General features: G+C 47.2%; 1 protein-coding gene and 1 long non-coding RNA gene across 3 annotated transcripts; one reads left to right on the forward strand and one right to left on the reverse strand.

Annotated features, from left to right (window-relative positions):
* Positions 1-7,320: 7,320 nt before the first annotated feature.
* Positions 7,321-10,376, forward strand: LOC119251899 (uncharacterized). Of its 2 annotated transcripts, XR_008553031.1 has the most exons (5): positions 7,321-7,369; positions 7,551-7,710; positions 9,253-9,366; positions 9,516-9,789; positions 10,031-10,376. It is a non-coding gene; the product is annotated as an uncharacterized LOC119251899 (long non-coding RNA). The 2 variants fall into 2 exon arrangements; XR_005126640.2 differs by lacking the exon at positions 10,031-10,376 and having other exon boundaries at positions 9,516-9,987.
* Positions 9,504-14,947, reverse strand: LOC119251056 (leukocyte elastase inhibitor-like). Its single transcript, XM_037518561.1, has 6 exons — positions 14,780-14,947; positions 12,886-13,023; positions 12,266-12,383; positions 11,158-11,300; positions 10,890-11,057; positions 9,504-9,915 (listed from the first exon to the last, which is right to left on the reverse strand). Exons 1-6 carry the CDS (start codon positions 14,945-14,947, stop codon positions 9,511-9,513), a joined length of 1,140 nt encoding a protein of 379 aa, XP_037374458.1. The 3' UTR covers positions 9,504-9,510.
* Between the last annotated feature and the right edge of the window lie 5,473 nt (positions 14,948-20,420).

Consider the following 20,420-nt stretch of genomic DNA (forward strand, 5'->3'; position numbering starts at 1 on the left):
TACTTCTAAAAAATTTATTCTGAACCCCACTAATTATTGTGGTAATCTGTGAACCACACAGAGCTGAAATAATCTCTAACATGTTCAGCTCAGAGGTAAAAATAGAAAAGATCCTAATTCCTCATCTAAAATGGGGTTCACGGAGGATGTCATCAACATGGTGGCAAGGAAACACACGAGAAAGACCTCCCATAAAAAAAAAAAAAAAGTTAATAGGGAGGAAAAGCGGCAGGTCCCTGAGAGAACTGGGACACGGAAGGTAAACAAACGGGTGACTCTGGCAAACTGCACCAAGAAGAAAGTTGCCATAAAGAGGACTAGAAGAGAGGAAAGCTCAGAACCCTGCTACACTCCCCCACACACAAGGTCGGCACTCTCCAACCAACAGAAAGGAGATTAAAAAAAAAAAAAAAAAAGCTAAAGGAACCAACAAGAACAAACTACACATCAAGAGGGACTGTGAGTGGAAAGGAACTCTTTCGGCCACCGCACCCTGTGAATTGGAACTTTGGAGAACCGTTCAGGATTCACCAGGGAGATGAACAGCTCTGGGCACCATTGGAGAAAAATAAAGACTCCCAGGAGACCTACAAACAGCCCAAGGCCAGCTGGTAAGCTTGTGCGGAAAAGCAGCATGCCTGAAAAGCATATGCAGATCGGGGCTGCCCAGATCCCCTCGCCTGCGACCTAGGCCTGCGGGGACACACGCGGGGGCCCTCATTGAGGTGAATGTCCCTCACTGAGTAATCAGAAACCAGGCGCCCGGACTCGGGAGCAGGGTGCAAAAGGCGCCATTTCTGCGGACACTGAACTGGGCTACAGTCTGCGTCCTAAACCTGAGGGCTTTGGGAACTGAGACCCAGGGCACGAAATTCGGGGCGTGGGATCCCCACAACGGTGGGGTACAAGGCAGACACAGCACCCCCACGCTGTTGAGGCTCTCCATGCCACTCCCACTCTGTTCCTCTGACCCACAGGATTAAAAACAGTTCCTGAAGGACACTAGGAAAGATCTCTGGCACCACCTAGCAACCAGAAAAAAATCACCAACACCCTATAGTTGGAAACAAAAACACCCTCAGGCGCTGAGAGAGGGTGGGCCATGCAAACAGAGGGGGGAGGAGGGGTGTAAGGAGGGAAATAAGGCATGGAGCAAGACCCCATCCTGGAACTGAGAGCTAGGCACAGGATCCGGGGTGTGGGACATGCCATAGCTGTGGGCACTGTACAGGGTGACAGTCAGTGTTTTGAATCTGATAGCCCTGGAACTGAGACCTAGAGTGCAGACTTCAGGGCATGGGATCCACACAGCTGCGGGCACAACACCTGGTGAAACAGAGCAGACACAGCATAAGAGCTTGAATAAGAGCCCCTGGCTTGAAAAGAGCCCCTGAGTTGATGTGCTCCCCTGCACCCCTATTCCACTACTCAGAGAACCACTGGGAAAAAGCACAGGTCAGCAAGTACGGGTCTCTGGTGTCACCTCGTGACCAGAACTAAATCACCAACTAGCTGACTCTCTGTTGGAACTGAGTAAATACAGAGGGAGGGAACTGTAAGGGACAGTGCCCAGCAACACAGCATCAACACCCTGTGGAGTTTTGGCCTACCAGTGCTGGTTTCAGTCTGGTAAACAGTTTCCAGCACCCCTAAAGGAACACTCCAAAGAGATGCCCACCAACACCAGTGGCACAGCGTCCCAATGCATAAAACTAATTAGAACACAAACAACAGGGAGAAGAAAAAATATAAATAACCAAGCAAGCCAGCAGGAGGACACAACACAAAAAGAAACACAGTCACCAGAGCTCAACGATGACATGGAAGAACTTCTCAGTCTATCAGATAGAGAATTAATAATCATCCTGATTAAAAAGCAGAAAGAAAATGAAAAGGAAAAAAATGAGTTGAGACAAATAATCACTGAACAGAAGAATGAAATTGAGACCTTAAGAAAGGAAAGAAAAGAAATGTAGGAGATAAAAAGATTACTAGAAGAGATAAAGAACTCTGGGAAAAGCAACAAAAACAGGATTGATGAAATGGAAGAACAGATCAGTGCTATCAAAGATACAGAAATAAAAAGAGCCAAAAGAGAAAAGGAGAGAGAAGTGCAAATGAAGCAGTATGAGGCGACTCTTAGACAATTATTAGACTCCATGAAGAGAGGAAATGTAAGAGTTATAGGCATTCCAGAAGGTGAGGAGAGAGACAAAGGAACTGAGAAATTATTCAAGGAGATAATTGAAGAAAACTTCCCAAGCACAAAAAAAGGAGAAGAATATAGACATACAGGAAGCGAGAAGAACTCCCAATTACCATAATGAAAGGAAAACTACAGCAAGACACCTATTAGTAAAGCTTGCAAGAGTCCAAGACAAGGAAAAAATAATGAAACTGACAAGGGGAAGAAACAGATAACTTATAAGGGAAAACCAATCAGGTTGACTTCTGACTTCTCTGAAGAAACATTCGGGCAAGAAGAGAATGGAGGAACATATTCAGCAGACTGCAAGACAGCAAATGCCAACCAAGAATACTTTACCGTGCAAAGCTCTCCTTCCTCTACGAAGAAAAAATATGGACCTTCTCAGACAAGCAGAAACTCCAGAAATTCATTACAACTAAACCCCCACTCCAAAAAATTCTATAGGAGGTCCTAAAGCCAAAACCAACAGAGGAATGAACAAGAAGAACAGAATAAAGTGAGGAATAAAATCACAAAAAAGACAAACAAAATGGCAAACACAGATGCCAACATATCAATATTAACTCTAAATGTAAGTGGATTAAACTCATCAGTAAAAAGACACAGAGTAGCAGGCTGGATTAAAAATCAAAATCCAACCTTCTGCTATGTCCAGGAAACACATTTAACCACAAAAGATAAACACAGACTGAAAGTAAAAAGTTGGAAAACAATCCTACAAGCAAATGGACCAAAAAGGAAGGCAGGAACTGCCATACTTATATCAGATGAAATAGACTTCAAATTAAAAAAAGTAAAAAGAGACATCGATAGACACTACATTATGATCAAGGGGACAATACATCAGGAAGATATAATACTCATCAACAAATACTCACCAAATGGAGGGGCAACAAAATATATTAGATAATTATTATCAGTTCTGAAAACAGATATTAAAGAAAATACATATATAGTGGGAGACTTCAACACCCCACTCTCACCAATGGACAGATCAACAAGACAAAAAATAAGCAAAGACACTAGAGCCCTAAATAAAGACATAGAACTCATGGACTTAACACACATCTATAGAACACTGCACCCAAAAAAATCTGAGTACACATTTTTCTCAAGTGCACATGGATCGTTCTCCAGAATCGATCACATATTGGGCCACAAGACAAACATCAACAAATACATGAAAATCAAAATCATTTCAACTATCTTCTCTGATCATAAAGGCATCAAGCTAGAAACAAATCATGAAAAGAAAACAAGGAACCTTCCCACTTCATGGAGATTGAAATCCGCACTACTGGAAGACCACTGGACTAATGAGGAGATCAAAGAAGAAATTAAAAAATACTTTGAGTTGAATGACAAGGAGGACACCACTTTCCAGAATGCATGGGATGCACAAAAGCAGTAATAAGAGGAAAATATATAGCAATTCAGGCTCACATCAACAAACAAGAAAGAACTCAAAGAAACAACCTAATCTCACATCGCAAAGAACTAGAAAAAGAACAATTAAAACCCTAAAGCCAGTAGAAGAAAGGAAATTATAAAAATCAAAGCAGAAAAAAATGAATTAGAAATTTAAAAAAAAATCCAAAAGATCAATGAAACCAAAAGTTGGTTCTTTGAAAAAATAAAAATATTGACAAACCTCTAGTAAGGCTCACAAGAAAAAATGGGAGAAAACACGTATAAGTAAGATTATAAATGAAAAAGGAGAAATCACAACAGACTCAGTAGAAATCAAAAGAGTAATCAGAGATTACTATGAACACTTAATACACAAACTAATTCAACAACCTAGAAGAGATGGACAAATTCCTAGAACGATATAATCATCCAAAGCTGGACAAAGAGGAAATAGAACAACTAAACAGACCAATTACAAGCAGCAAAATTGAAGCAGTAATCAAGTCACTCCCCAAAAACAAAAGCCCAGGCCCAGACGGCTTCACAAATGAATTTTACCAAACATTCAGCAGTGAATTAGTGCCTATCCTACACAAACTTTTCAAAAAATTGAAAAAGAAGGAATGCTACTAAATACGTTCTATGAAGCTAACATTACACTAATACCAAAACCTAACAAAGACAGCACAAAAAAATAAAATTACAGGCTAATCTCCCTAATGAACACTGATACAAAAATCCTCAAAAAAAAATCCTTGAAACAGAATCCAACAATGCATCCATAGGATACTTCACCACGACCAAGTAGGATTTATTCCAGGGACACAAGGATGGTTCAACATCCAAAAATCAATCAATGTAATCCAACACATCAACAAAAAAGAAATATAAAAACCATATGATAATATCTATAGATGCTGAGAAAGCATTTGACAAAGTACATCACCCATTTATGATAAATGCCCTTGAAATTCTCTGGATACAAAGAACATATCTCAACATCATAAAGGCCATCTAGTGACAAGCCCACAGCCAATATCATTCTCAATGATGAAAAGCTGAAAGCATTCCCATTAAGATCTGGAACAAGACAAGGATGTCCACTCTCACAACTGCTTTTCAATATAATACTGGAAGTCATAGCCAGAGCAAATAAGACAAGAGAAAGACATACAAGGAATCCAAATAGGCAAGGAAGAAGTCAAACTATCACTATTTGCAGACGATATGATAATATACATAGAGAACCCCAAAAACTCCACAGAAAAACTAATTAAACTAATCAATCAGTTTAGTAAAGTGGCAGGATACAAAACCAATGCACAAAAATCAGTAGCTTTTCTATACACAAACAATAAATCTGAAGAAGAAGAAATCAAGAAAACCATTCCTTTTATTATTGAAACCAAAAAATCAAATACTTGGGAATAAACCTAACAAAAGAGGTAAAGGACCTATACAAAGAAAACTATAAAACACTGTTAAAAGAAATAGAAGAAGACACAAAGAAATGGAAAGACAACCCTGCTCATGGATCGGAAGAATTAACATTATCAAAATGGCCATCCTACCAAAAACAATCTACAGATTCAATGCTAGTCCAATTAAAATTTCAATGTCATTCTTCAAAGAAATAGAAAAAATATTGATGAAATTCATATGGAGCCACCAAAAACCCCAAATAGCCAAAACCTTCCTGAAAAATAAGAGAAGGGAATGGAGGCATCACTCTCCCAGATTTCAAACTACACTACAAAGCCATAATAATTAAAACTGCATGGTATTGGAACCAGAACAGACACGTGGACCAATGGAACTGAATAGAAAACCCACAAATAAACCCACAGATCTATGGTCAACTAATCTTTGACAAAGGAGCAAAGAATATGCACTGGAGCAAAGAAAGCTTGTTCAATAAATGGTGCTGGGAAAACTGGCTCGCTACATGTAAAAGAATGAAGCTTGACTACTACCTCACACCATGCACAAAAACCAACTCAAAATGGATTAAAGAACTAGACATAAGACCTGAAACCATAAAATATATAGAAGAAAATATAGGCGAAACGCTACATGACGTGCACCTCAAAGAAATCTTTACAGACACATCGCCCAAAGCAGTGATAGTGAAGGCAAAGATAAACAGCTGGGACTACATCAAATTAAAGAGCTTCTGCACAGCAAAAGAGACAATAACAAAAACAAAGAGAAACCCCACCGACTGGGAGAACATTTTTGCACACAACACTAACAATAAAGGACTGATCACAAAAATCTACAAAGAGCTGATGAAACTCAACAAAAACAAAGAAAATAATCCAGTCAAAAAACGAGCAGAAGAGCTAAAAAGAAACTTCTCCAAAGAGGAAATACAAATGGCCACCAGGCATATGAAAAAATGTTCAATATCACTTGAAATCAGGGAAATGCAAATCAAAACTACCATGAGGTACCATCTTACACCAGTGAGAATGGCACATATTAAAAAAACTAGCAACAACAAATGTTGGCGAGGATGTGGAGAAGAAGGAACTCTCCTGCACTGCTGGTGGGAGTGCAAACTGGTCCAACCACTATGGAGAGCTGTGTGGAGATTTCTTGACCTACTAAACATAGAGCTTCCATAGGATCCAGCAATTCCACTCCTAGGTATTTACCCAAAGGACACAGAAACATCAATTCCAAAGAGCACCTGCACCCCTATGTTTATAGCAGCACTATTTACAATAGCTAAGCTTTGGAAACAACCCAAATGCCCAAAAATAGATCACTGGATCAAGAAGATGTGGTACATATACACCATGGAATATTACTCAGCATTCAAAAAAGATAAACACACGCAATTTGCAGCAACATGGATGCCGCTGGAAGGGATCATGCTCAGCAAAATAAGCCAGAAAGGAAAAGAAAAGTACCGGATGGTCTCACTCATAGCAGGAATTTAGAAAACCTAAATAAGGGACCAGGAAAAAGAATAACTATAGGAAAGAAAAAATCAAAATCAACAAACAACTATGAACCAGAGACACACTTTGGGGGTGGGGGGGAAAGGAGGGATTGGGGTCAAAATCAGGGGGTTGCAAATGTATGGGGAATATAAAAATAAAAAAAAAATTAAAAAAAGTCTCCACTCTTGAGCTTAAGGAATGTTTGTTTCCCCCATTTGTTAAACACACCCCATTGTTGTTGTTCCCTGAGCCTGAGTAGTCGTGCGATTGTGTGTGGGGCTGAGGAACCCACAGACACGGACCTGGTCCCTAAGGGCCCTGTCCTCTGTGCCTTCTGTAGCCCACACAGCACACCCTCCCATCAGTGAGGACTGGCCTGCCGGCTGTGGTTTAGGCTCCGGGGAGAATGTGCTAGAGGCTTGTATGGACCCCTGTGCTCCCCCCACTTAGAGGACAGCGACAGCAGTTAATGCCAGTTCTTGGGACACAGCTCGTCTGTCGTGTCTCAGGGAGAGGCAGGTGCAGTTTTCTGACTATGAAGCAGAGTCTGCCCGGGCTCAGGGAAAGCAACGGTGCCACAAACCTGGGCTGATTTTAAATCAGCCACCAAGTGGGAGCCATGACCATGGATTTCTACAACAGGAGCACTGGGTCCCGCTCAGCCCACCCAGCCGTGACAACACAGTCACTGTCCTTTATTTGACAGGTGATGATGGTGACACCATCCCATAGCCCTGGGCTGCTGGGTGGGGCCTGTTGGGAGTGGTTTCGTCTGCTCCCAAATTTGGGTGCACAAGTGCTGGTAAGTCGATGATATTATATGACCCACAGGAGCCAAGTTTTCATGGAGCCTTCTCTGAGGAGGGCCCACTTCTGGGAACAGGAATCCCTTTTGTGCCTTAGAACCCCTTCTGTAAGGATTGCACCTGTGGACTGGTCCTGGCTGCAATTTGTTCAGGAAACACAGCACATTCCCCACTCAGGGTGTCTCAAGTGTGACCTGGCACCATGGGGACCCGCCATCCACCTGGGGGCGGCAGAGGGCATCTTCTGTGCACCGACCTGCTGTGACTAGGACACCACTTGCCGATGCCAGCAGAAAACAGGAGCCAAGGACAGCAAGGACCAGCTCAGAGTCTAGAGGTGAATCCATTTTCCACACCAGGGCTGTTCCTGGTGACCGTCCACCCCTCTGTGTCCACACCTAAGACTAAAGAGCCAGTTCCCAAAGGGTTCACCAGCCTGGACTCAGGATCAGTAAGCACAGCTCAAGGGCGAGGACCCCTTCCTTTTCCAGCCACACGGTGGCGCTGGCGAGCCGGGAGGGACTGTGGTCCCCACTAGCCCCATCTACAGGGCAGGCATTGGGGTAACTTCCCCTACCCCTCTCCAGGGGCCACCCCAGGAATAGGGTGAAGCATTAGGAAGATGCCCACACAGGACAGGGCTCAGGAGCACCTCATTTCTAGAAACTTGGGAGCAGGGTGCTCATTTATGCCAGTAGGCCTGTTACTTAGTGTCATGATGAACTTACAGAGAGGAGTGGAGAGAGCATCCACCCCTTGGCCCCCAGGGAAGTTGTCCCCACACAGAGGCTCCACAGGGATGAGTATGTCCTAGGGATGCTGTATGGAGCATCTCAGGTCTCTGCTCCTCCCAGAGCCCCAACAAAATCCCTGGGAAGAGGTGCTCTCCCCACGGTTGTCTGCCACACCCGTAGTCTCCACAGTCACAGACACCCCCAACTCAGAGGCTGGCCCACTAGGAGGTGCCCAGAGATGCCATCAATTTGCCCTCACAGGAGGCTGGTCCTGAACCCCGGGCCCATGGGGGCCCTTCCTCAGGGCGATTTGTACAGGAAGATGCTGTGCCAGGTAGGCAATGAGTGCCCAAGCCCCAAATCCCTACAAAAGCTCTCACCCTTTCAGGTTCTTAGGCCCTCTACTGCCCCCTTCTCTCCCGGGCCCTCTCCCACCCCCACACAGTAAAGCTGGGGCTGCCTTGGCCTAGAGTGAGGGGCTTCTTCGAAAGGAAAGGCTGGAGCCAAGTCTGTGTCTCGTGTGTTACAAGGATAGGCCCGGGGGCCCTGTGGACGCAGGGGCAGGGACTAGGGGTTCTGGCAATTGTATTCTTGGTTTTATTGGAATTAGGTCTAAAATAGGTTCTGAGCGGGGCTCTTATTAGCAAAATTCACCATGAAAGTTAGAATGTGGACGTTTCAGCATCTTAGGGGCTTAGAGATCTTCCTCTGTGATGCCCCCTGCTGGTGGGGCAGACAGATCAGTCCTTTCCATGTGAATTTATCCAATTTCCCTCCCATGAATGTGCTTTTGGGGTCAGACCTAAGAACTCTTCACCTAGTGCTGGATCCTGACCATGTTCCCTTGGGTTACTCTAAGAATTTATGGTTCTACATCTCCCATGTAAACCCACGATCCATTTGCAGTTTCCCTTTGTGTAAGGGGCGAGGGGGTCAGCCCCAGTCCCCAGGGTGGGGCTGGGATGGAGCTGCAGGAGCTGGCAGGGCCCTCACTGGGGAGAAGCAGCTGTACCTGGAATAACAGAATGAAGTGGGGACAGCTGGAATATACATGGGGTCATGGGGGACTCTCTCACTGGTGTGGACTGCAGACATGAAGTTCTGTCTATTAACTAATCACAGTATCTTCATGTTTCCCTGCACAGATGACTGTTTGTCAAGAATCTACTCATCTGGGATGTTTGTTTGAACTTGATGATTTCAGAAACAACCACTTGAGTTTTTCAATAGAAAAGGAAGAAAATCAATACCCCGCCAAGGTAAATGGAAGTGAAGACCCAACAGGGTTGCACTTACAAGGGAAATTAAACATTTGGTTTTGGATAGTAGTTTTATTCGTGAAGTTATATCTGGGCTATCAGTCAGACATAAACTCTAAGAATGACCTTGTATTTCTACGGCCTCTAAGGGGAACACAATCTGCCTAAGAACAGGATGCTGCCAGAGGGGTTGTGATGAATCATGAAGATGAATGGATGGTCCGCAACGAAATCTTCCACTGGCCCCAGACTGCAGGTCCTGGAAACAAGTGCTGTGGCGGCTGCTGCCTCTGTGCCCTCCTCACTCACCTCCACAAAGGACTTGTGGATAGTTTTTGATACGAAAATATCTCTGGTTTCTGTCATGCCAGACAGATCAGCCTTGCTCCTGCTAAAGAGATCTTCCACACCCATGCGAGCCAGGTGGGGTTTGAGATCATAGGTCTCTTCCAGCTTGAATTTGGGCAAGTGGATGTGGACATCCGTATGACCCATATTCTCAGGCTTGGTCCACTCACACAGTTTTTCCAGAGTCAACTGTTGCTCAATCTGGAATTAGAATGTGCAGAGAATACAATTTTATATAGGCAAAATACTAAAGCATTATTTAAATGACAGACTCAGAACCTCATTGCTAATTTGTTTTGTTCATGTTTTGTGCCAGTACTTTCCAGCATTTGGGATAATGAGAGAGTGATGTGTTGCAAGTCATCAAAGGCCCAAATAAGAGGGTTTCATCACATCCATCAAACAACCATCCACCAGTCTCTCCATCCACTCACCTGTCCATTGATATATGGCACGCCATCCATACACACACCCAACCTTACATACCTACCCCCTCTCTACCTACTCGTCCATGACTTAACAACATCCTGCCATACTGGATCACTCTGATGGACCCTGAAGGCTATCATTACCATGAAGGTGATATTACATGTTAGCTAATTGGTTAGTGGTGTAAGGGAAAAATATAAAAGTTTTCTTCTACTTATTCTGTTGTATTTATTCTGAACCCCATTAATCATTGTGGTGATCTGTGAACCACACAGAGGTGAAATAATCTCTAATATATTCAGCTCAGAGGTAAAAATAAAAAAGATCCTAATTCCTCATCTAAAATGGGGTTCATTATGGCACTTACATTATAATATGGTCATCAGCATTAAATGAGTTGGGACATAGTTAGGGCTCTGTAAATGTCAGATGCCGTATGTCTTGGGGCTTAAACAAACAATTTAATAAAACAACCCTCAGTCTGTCAAACTCTAAAGAGAGCTTGCTGAGCTGCCACTGACCAGCATTACATCTAGTTTGGTCTTCACATGGTCCCCACCACGTTCACTGACAATCCCTGAAATTTTAAACATAGGACCCCCAACTAGTAAAGGTGATGGGCTAGATTACAAAAGATTGGGAAAGTGAGCGACATCAGTAAAGGCATAATAAGCAGTGACCACTCTGCACACATGGGAGGACTCATACAGGAAAGGAGAGAAAAAGACAAAATGCAGGAGCATCACCTTCTCCAGCCCTGTGGACTCGTCCTCCATGTCATCGGGCAGCAGGATGACCATGCTGAGCTCCCCACCCTTGTATGGCAGTTCCAGCACGTGGCACTGGAGCTCCTGGATGTAGCCGAATGGAAGTTTCTTCTTCTGGTACATCATTTTCACTATCTTTGTGTCTTTCTGAAAGGTTGGAGGACAAATCGCTCATTATTATCTGCACTCTTGTAGAGCAAAGAGGACGTTTTCTCTTGTAGAGCAAAGAGACCGTGCATGGGCTCACCGTATTCAACCTGAATGGGGCGTCCCTGGTTTCCTCTTTTCTGAATTCGTCCTGCCAGGTGCCTTTGAAGTAGATGGCATTCACCAGCACAAGCTTAGTCATGCTATGCACCATACCTGCAGCCAACAGTTCTGGAATCTTCCCTAAAAAAAGGTACAGCAATTTTTTTTTTTTTTTTGTAACTCCACACCTCCAAACTCCAACTCTGTACTGATTTTGTTCAGCACTGAAATGCAATTCAAATGTATCTTTTTCATTTCATTTCTATTTAACATGGTACTAAGGTAAGAACACCCTGGGCATGTTTGACTGCACCAACTAACTAGGGTGATAGAATGACGCAACCATCCCCCAGGGTCCACACTTCGATACGAGTCTAACATGCTAACAGGTGGTAGACAAGAAAATGCCCCTTTTCTGGAGTGTGATCGCAAGGAGTCTTGTTAGTGAATGGCCATTCTGTTGCAGGACTAAAATACGAAGTCTTTCATGACAACGTTTTGAGTCACTAGTAAGCCAGTCCTTCTTCAAATCCGCTAGGTGGCAGCAACCTTCAAAATATGCAAAGGCAGGATGGTTCCTCCACTGAATTGCAGGCTCCATCAAGCAAACCCTCACACATGCCGGGTGTCTGTAGATGCCTCATTTCATTCCATCACCAGGGGAGAGACGGATGCTCAGCTGGATGCCACGTCCACCCACCACACCTGCCCCTAAGCCAGAATGCAGGAAAGAGGTTCATGACCCAGAAGTGTGTGAGCCCCGATTCACAATCTCAGGTGTATTAAATCATTTGGACTTGGCCTGATATCCCCTTCTATGCCCCCAATCTTTATTCCCTTTATTGTCCAGGTAATATTAGCTTTAACTTTAAAATGTTGTGGGAGAAAATATTTAGCTGCTTTGGTAGAACCGTGTCCAAGTTTCCACTGCAAGGAATTTCTATGTTTGATATCTATTCAGCACTGGAAATGGGGGTACACCCCCTGAGTGAAGTCAGGAGCAGGAGGTAGGGAGAGGGTGTCGAGAGGGCACCCCATGCAGGTGGGAAGCTGAAGACACAGAGGCAGGACCCTGTGCTAGGACCACACTGTCTCCACCCTCTTACCTTCCGTTTGTCCTTTGACCCAGGCATTGATCACCTTCCTGGCACCTTCACAGGAGCCCTGGAAATCCACACTGGCCAGCTCAGCACCATACAGTTCCTGAGTTGACGCTAGGAACTCCTATTAAAAAAAAAAAAGAAATGTTATGAATGTCTCTTACTGTATACAGAAGTTGTTTTCTAAGATCTTTAGAAGCAATAGAAATTGACCTCAAAGGCATGCATTTCCTTATAATGTAAAGATTCTAACCATTTTTTTAATATGGGAAAAAATACATAACATGATATTATTCAATGTAACCATTTTTAAGTGTAAAGATCAGTAAGTTTAGCATTGTATAAAATACCCAATCTTTCCTAACACTCATAAATAATGAATACTGACTGCACTTGGAAGTGAATGATGGTGTCACTCTTGCCTTAACCAGTCAGGACTACGCTCTTCACCGGGAAGAACAGCATGAAATCACAGCCCTTAAAGAGAACATCGTCTGTTACCTATTTCCATTCTTTATTTTTTCTGAATATTTATAAAAATTAGAAGTGACTTCAAAGACTTCATTTTGCTGGGGGAAACATGCATTGTCTTATGAATTTTATAACATGAGGCAGAGAGTACTTACAGGGAGGAAATTATAGGTTTCCTCTCCGTATAACCTATTAGCCAGTTTCAGCACATAGGAGGCGTCAGGCTTGGTGACAGCAGCGATCAGACTCTGAAATCTGGAATGAACCTTCTCAGCTGCATCAAAATGAAGAGTCTAAAATGAAGAAAACATTTTCTATAAACATTTACTTTGAAATTATAAAGTGATTTCCAGGTGTTTGCTTCCATCAGAGGAATGTGTTGTCATTACTAAGCACTGAGGACCCCAGGTAGCACCTTCTGAGTCTTTCATTGGAGAACAAATGATGGAGAACCCTAAACTGACAGCTTTGTGAGACCTAATCATCCCACATTAAAAATGTTTCTTTATCACTTTCTTGGGTTATAATTCTAGTTCCACAAATATGAGTGTTTAGGTAAATAAATATTTCTACATGTCTTCCTTTTCCCCAAGAAAATAATAAATGGTGTGTTCACATGTACATGCAACTCTAATTTTGCATGATTATATAATTTTGTCAAATATAATTTTTCTGAAAGTTCTGAGAAATAAACAGTAAAAGCAGAAATCATCACCTCTGCAGGAACACAAAGATATTATGGGTTGAGGGGTTTTCTTTAACTACCCTTGAGCATCAGTAACTCACTTATATAAAAAACACTTCTTTAAACATAACATTTAGGAAATGTTTAATTCCCCATATATGAACTGCAAATCAAGAAGTATTTTATAGTTCTATGAGGCCTGAGCTGTGCCCCGCTTTTAAGACAGAGAAGAGCAAACCCACACAGTGCACAGGTCCAGGTATTCACAGAGTGGGATGCTTGCCTAGTGCTGTGAGCCATCTGTTTTAATGGAAACGGAGCAGAAGGCTCTTAAGGCCATTTTTGCTAAGTCAGACAGCCCCTGGGTAGCCTCAGAATTAGAGGCTGATGTGACCTTTTAAGAAGCAAATCCAAATTAGTACCAGTTAGCACTAGTGGGGTCTTGGAAACTTGAAAAGGCTTTTCTATCTGTGGTTCTGCAGATGCGGGTCTCATTCACTTAGAGATGTTTCCATTAAATGGGGTCATAGAGGATTTGCAACTGGTAAGGTCCATCACCCTGACCCCAGGGCTGGCCGTCCTGGCTGCAGGTGAGTGTCAGGTGTCACTGGGGTGGCAAAAAGCCCTTCTCTGCGGCCTCTCCTTTCCCTCGCTGTCAGGGAGAGCCAGTGTCCCTCTCTCAGAAATAAGATACACCTGGCACAGGTGCCCCCCACACCTATAAGGGGACAGAAGGTGGGTATCACCCACCTTTCCTGCTGGAAGAGTCACCCAGGGCTTCACCCTCCCCTGAAGCCACATGTCTCAGTCTCTCTGTTCTCCGAGGGCCTCCTGCCCACAGGGCCCAGGATATCAGAACCTACAGCCACACCCAGCACTGGGCACAGGCGGGGCCTCAAAATTCAGAATTCCCCTGTCTCCTTGTCCCCCTCAGCAAGCCAGTCCACCACTTACACAGCAGTGCATTTCCGGTGTCATTCTGCTCAGAATTAATTTCCATGACAGGCGCTCCCTGTTCCCAGCAGGTCTGCCGATTCCCAGAAAATAGGCTGAGGCCACAGAGCCTGGTAGCAGCCAGAACAGCAGAAACCTGCATTGCCCGAGGGGTCCTGGCCTGCTGCTCCCCCATCCTCAGCCAATCACACCACAGAGCTGGCACCTAGTAGGTGCTCATTAAACAGGGGACAAAGGGAAAGCCCACAGCAAATGGACTGTGCCCGGGGCTTGTCCTGAAAGTCTCCCCCACAGTGGGGCTCTGAGCCCAGAAACAGATTTTACAGGTGCAGGGAGAGCCCCAAGGCCGGCTCTCCACATCCTCGGCACAGACTCTGGCAGGGAAGGGGTCTCTCTCTGTGTCTGCTGACCTTGGACACCTGGGCCGCAGTGTTGCCTCTGGTCCCCAGGAAGACCATGGCCAGCGCCGAGGAGATGCTCAGGGGAGAGAAGAAGAGGTTCCCACCGGGGCTGGCTTCACTCAGGGTGCGGAACAATTCCAGGGCCAAGGCGGAGTTGGCAGCGCTGAGCTGCTCCATGGCGAGGCTGCAACACAGACCCGAGCCTGCCTGGAAACTCGCAAGTAGTAAGGAGAAGGAGGGAGGTCCTGGGAGAAAATGAAGCAACCTGATCTCAGGCCTGCAGTCGCCAAGCCCGGCCTTCCTCCCCTCCCCACCCGCCTGGCCCAGAACTCCAGGGTGCAGAGGACCCCAGGCTGCACCGGGGTCCTGAGTTTGGTGCACAGTGCAGGCAGCATGGGGAGCTCCCAGGGGAGCACCGAGTCTCCACCCAGCCAAGGAGATCCGGGCTTGGGAAATGGGCAATCTCAGCATGGGAGCCCCTGCTGGCCTCTGTTGCTCACCCCGACTGCATACAGCGCCTCTGTTTCCAGATCCTACCTGCTGCTGTGCTGGTTGGATGCTGAGGAAGGGCGGAATCTGTGCTGAAGATCCCCTTGCAGAGGATCTTATAGTTGTGCAAAGGGAGTGCCCTGGCACCTGGCAGCCCTCCCCCAGGGGCATTTTTTAAATTTATGTATTTATGCATACAAGAACTGGGCTGCAGTCCAGAGGTACGGAGGTGTGAGAGGATTCACCAGAGACAGAGTGGGGAGCAGAACAGGCAGATCTACTGAAATACACTGCTGAGGGGCCAGCGGGGAGACAGGAGAGGTCTGCTGCTCCATGCGGGTAGCTCCCTGCCCGGGGATCAAACTCGTGCTGCAGGGGCTGCGGATAGCTTCATAGGTTGCGTTTTGTCCCCTTAAGCCACCAGGGAGGCCCTGTTCTGCATTTTATTTCCACCTGACATGAGTGTTTGTGCTCTAGTGACTAGGGAATCTGGGTCCTGGGCCATTCTGCTTTGGTGAACAGCTTTGCTCATTTCAGTGTTGGTGACAGTGGGCTCTGCCACAGAGCCGGAGGCAAAGACGGCTCTCCTGCCCCTGGCTGAGCAGTGGGAGCAACTGGAGAGGCAGTGACTATTTTCTGTCTGGCGCCAGAAGCTGTTTGCAGCAATTCAAGCAGCAGCGGGTGGGGGCATTTCACTGCCCGCCACTAGTGACCGTATAGGCGCTGAGGCTGCAGGCCGAGGCCAGCAGTGTGGCAGGCGGCCCTGCCTCAGGGCTGCAGGGAGGAGCATGGGGCCCCACGGGGCCAGCCCCAGCACTAGGCTCCTCCAGCTGCAGGCAGTAGAGAGGCCCATGGAAGGTGCTGGGTGCTGGGTCAGGTGCCGGCTGTGAGCTGATTGGCAAATGGTCCAATAGTCAGTGGGTTGAGAACGGTCCAATCAGCCTGGTAGGTGGGCGCCCTGACAGGAGACGAGGCGGGGCAGGCGCCAGCTTGGGACACCCGCACTGGGCCTGATGCTCTTCCTGGCCTCCCGGGAAAGAACACTGCTACGTTCTTGACCTCCAAAGGGGAAGGAAAGACAGCAGCTGACTCCGAGGAAAGAAAAGAAGCTAAAAAGGTTTGTAGAGACACCAAAGAGCTTCTCAGAGGCCGGGGTGGGAGTCTGGAGGCCACTGCCCTCAGGCCTGCAGCCGGCCCGCGCCCAGTATCTCAGTGAGCTGCCTGGTGTTGGTGAGCCCACGACTCACAAACAGCTGTAGCGCTGGTGACGGGTGGTGACCGACACTCCGTCCGGGCCACCTCTGGGAGCTGGTAACTCCTCCTGCCCGTCCGGGACCACCTCTGGGTGCGGCTGCTCCATTGCTGTCTGGTCCAGCGTCGGGTGCTGTCGAGGGAGGCGCTGCTGGAGGCATCCCAGGGGCCCGTCTTGGGACTGGACAGAGGACTCCTTTCTCCAGGAATCCCTTTCGGTAAGGAGGACCCCTTCTGTGAGGGCTGCGTCTGGGGCCCTCGCGTGTCAACGTGGTCACTGCTGGATGACCTTGACCTGGTTTCCACATCCTCCATGTTGACAGGGGAGGCCACACTGTCTGGCATGAAGGGAGAGTTGGGAGGGTGTTTCTGCCAGACCAGGACCCCGATTTCATGGTCTGGCTCCACGCTAGGCTGGTGGCTTCAGCCGACACCAGGAAACGGGCTGAGTGGTTCCCTGTTGCGTCAGCCGCACAGCGCTGAAGGAGAAACAGGTATCGTGGCTTGGGCAGCACAATGCAGGGGATGCTGAAGAAGCAAGAACCTGGTCTTTTTAGTGACAGAATAATCCTACAGCTTCAGTTAAGTGGGGCGGGAGGACAAGCAGGAAGGGTGGGTCAAAATGGAAAATGTGCTTATGTCATCTAGGGCTTCAGGGGGAGGTGAGTCTGCTGACCAGGTATTTTTTTATCAGTCTGAGAATCAGGTGTTGTAATCAAAACCATCCCCCAGGGCCTTCCTGGTATCCCAAGGGCTTAAGTGTCAGCACTATGAAGGAATCCGTAGCCACTGCAGCACAAGTTCAATCCCCAGCCAGGGAGCTACCCAATGGCAGAGCGGACCTCTGCTGTCTCACTGCTGTTCCCCTCAGCAGTGTGTTTCAGTAGATCTGCCTATTCTGTTCCCGACTCTCTCTCTGGTCTCTACTTGCACCTCTGGCCTGCACCCCAGCTCTTGTATACATAAATAAAATAAGTCTTTAAAAATAACAAAACTAGGGCCTCCCTGGTGGCGCAGCGGCTGAGCGCTGGGTTGCAAAGCTGCCCGCGGCCTTTCCAATGCCAGTTCGATTCCCAGCTGCTCCCCGGCCACCGGAGGAGGGTCCCACATGGCACGCAGACCCTCCTGCTGCCCACTGCTCCCCTCAGCAGTGTACTTCGGTCCTTCTGCCTGCTCTGCTCCCCACTCTGGCTCTGGTGAATTCTTTCACCCTCCTGCGCTTCTGACTGTACCCAGTGCTTGTATAAATAAACAAAAAAATAAATAAATCTTTAAAAAAAAATAACAAAACTATCCCTCAGACTCTCGCCCATGGTTGCAATTGTATCAACAAGGTGTTGCACTGATCAGTCTCTGGGATGCAAAGTCATACCTCAGTCAACAGTCCTGGCATCGCTGTCATACCTCTGATGTGCACCCATTGTCCCAGGCCATCAAGGGGGCTGCTCTTGTTTAATTGGAAAGGAGCCTCATAGGGTCTGGTATTTTACATTCTGCTCTTCATATAACTGATGAACCAGGCTGTTCTGGCCTTGTATTGGAGGATGGACCACATGCAACCAGAATGGCAGCCAAGCAGGCCATTCAAATAGAAGACCCACTAAACCTCCCACCCGGCAGTGCCAAGCAACCCCCCTAAGGGCTCATTGCCCACTGAGTAGATGACACCCTATGTTTGGTGCTTTCATCACATGCAGTGAACCACGGAAGTTGGGGCAATGGCTATGTAGCCCAAATTCCATCCTTCCTAGCATTGGGTATCTCCATGGGTTCCCCCTCTGGCAGGGGGGCCAGTGTAATCACCCTCATTCCCCTGGTGATTATCCCGGCTACTGGTTGCTCAGGAAACCCAGGACATGCTGATACCACATTACCCAAGTCAGTGTGCTTTAAGGGTGACCAGGCACCATGGGGACCCGCCATCCCACCTGAGGACAACAGAGTGCGCTCTATGTGCACTGACCTGCTGTGGCTCCTGGGGGCTCACAACCAGGGCTCCCCACTGACTAGGACACCAGCTTCCAGATGCCAGGAGAGGACAGGAGCCAAGGACAACAGGGACCAGCTCAGACTCTTGCAGGTGAAACCCTTGTCCCCACCAGGACTTATCCGTGACCCCACCCCTCTCTGTCCACACCTCAGATAAAAGAGCCAAGTCCCAGTGCAAAGGGCTGACCAGCCAGGCCTCCATGGGCCCAGACCTGGCGAGGGCTCCTTCCTGTTCCAGCCACACGGTGGCGCTGGCGGGCAGGGGATGACTGTGGGGATCTTCCCCTCCCTGTTTCAGGGGCCACCCCAGGAATAGTGGGGAGTGTTAGGAAGATGTCCACTCTGGCAGGTAACACGTGATTTCCAGATGCTGGGGGACAGGGTGCTCATCTGAGGGAACAGGCCTGATTCTTAGTTGTACCATCGAGCCAGCAGAGACTGGGTCTGTGAGCACCAAGCCCATATTTGTGGGGATGTGGGAGGGCATCACCCCCCGGCATGGATTCACCTCTTATCCCCCAGGGATTTTTCCCCACGCAGAGGCTCCACTGGGAGCCCTGAACTAGGCCAGCGGCTACTGCTCTAGGGGTCATCTCGGGTCTCTGCCCTCCCAGAATCTGGAATAAAATCCCTGGGAAGAGGTGGTCTCCCCAAGGGGCGTCTCTACCTGTCCCGTGACCTCCAGAGTCACATACACCCCCAACTCAGAGGCTGGCCCAGCTGGGAGTGCCCAGAGCTGCCATCGCTTCACTCCTAGATTTGCCTTCTCACAGGAGCTGGTCTGACCCCCGACCCATGGGAGGCCCTTCCTCAGGGCGGTTTGTACAGGGAGATGCTGTACTAGGTGGACAATGAGTGCCCAAGTCCCAGATCCCTACAAAAGCTCTCACTCTTTCAGATTCTTAGGTACTCCTCACCCCTGCCATCTCCTGCACCCCTGTTCTCCCTGACCCTCGCCCGCCCCCTTCACAGTGAAGCTGGGGCTGCCCTGGCCTAGAGTGAGGGGCTTCTTTGAAAGGAAAGGCTGAGCCAAGTCTGTGTCTCGTGTGTTACAGGGATAGGCCCGGGGGCCCTGTGGACGCAGGAACAGGGATTAGGGGTTCTGGCAATTGTGTTCTTGATCTTATTGGAATTGGGTCTAAAATAGGTTCTGAGCGGGGCTCTTACTGGCACAATACACCGTGACCGTTAGAATGTGGGTGTTTCAGCGCCTTAGGGGCCTGGAGATCTTCCTCTGTGATCCCCCTGCTGGAGGGGCAGACAGATCAGTCCTTTGAATGTGAATTCATCCAATTTACTTCCTATGGAATGTGCTTTTTGGGTCAGACCTGAGAACTCTTCATCTAGTGCTGGTCCTAACGATGTTCCCTTTGGGTTACTCTAAGAGTTTAGGGTTCTGCATCTCCCATGTAAACCCATGATCCACTTGCAGTTTCCCTTTGTGTGAGAGGCGAGGGGGTCAGTCCCAGTCCCCAGGGTGGGGCTTGTGTGGAGCTGCAGGAGCTGACAGGGCCCTCACTGGGGAGAAGCAGCTGTACCTGGAATAACAGAATGAAGTGGGGACAGCTGGAATATACATGGGGTCATGGGGGACTCTCTCACTGGTGTGGACTGCAGACATGAAGTTCTATCTATTGACTAAATCACAGTATCTTCATGTTTCCCTGCACAGATGACTGTTCGTCAAGAATCTACTCATCTAGGGTAGATTGATGCTTTCAGAAACAACCACTGGAGTTTTTCAATAGAAAAGGAGTAAAATCAATACCCCGCCAAGGTAAATGGATGTGAAGGTCCAACAGGGTTGCACTTACAAGGGAAATTAAACATTTGGTTTTATTTATTTTAAATATAGGCATGTTTTATTTATTTATTTGTTTGTTTGTTTGTTTATACATGCACTGGGTACAGTCAGAAGCGC

This window comes from Talpa occidentalis, unplaced genomic scaffold (genome assembly GCF_014898055.3).
Source record: "Talpa occidentalis isolate TD23 unplaced genomic scaffold, MPIMG_talOcc4v2.1 talOcc4.2, whole genome shotgun sequence".
In the NCBI taxonomy this organism is placed as follows: Eukaryota; Metazoa; Chordata; class Mammalia; order Eulipotyphla; family Talpidae; genus Talpa; species Talpa occidentalis.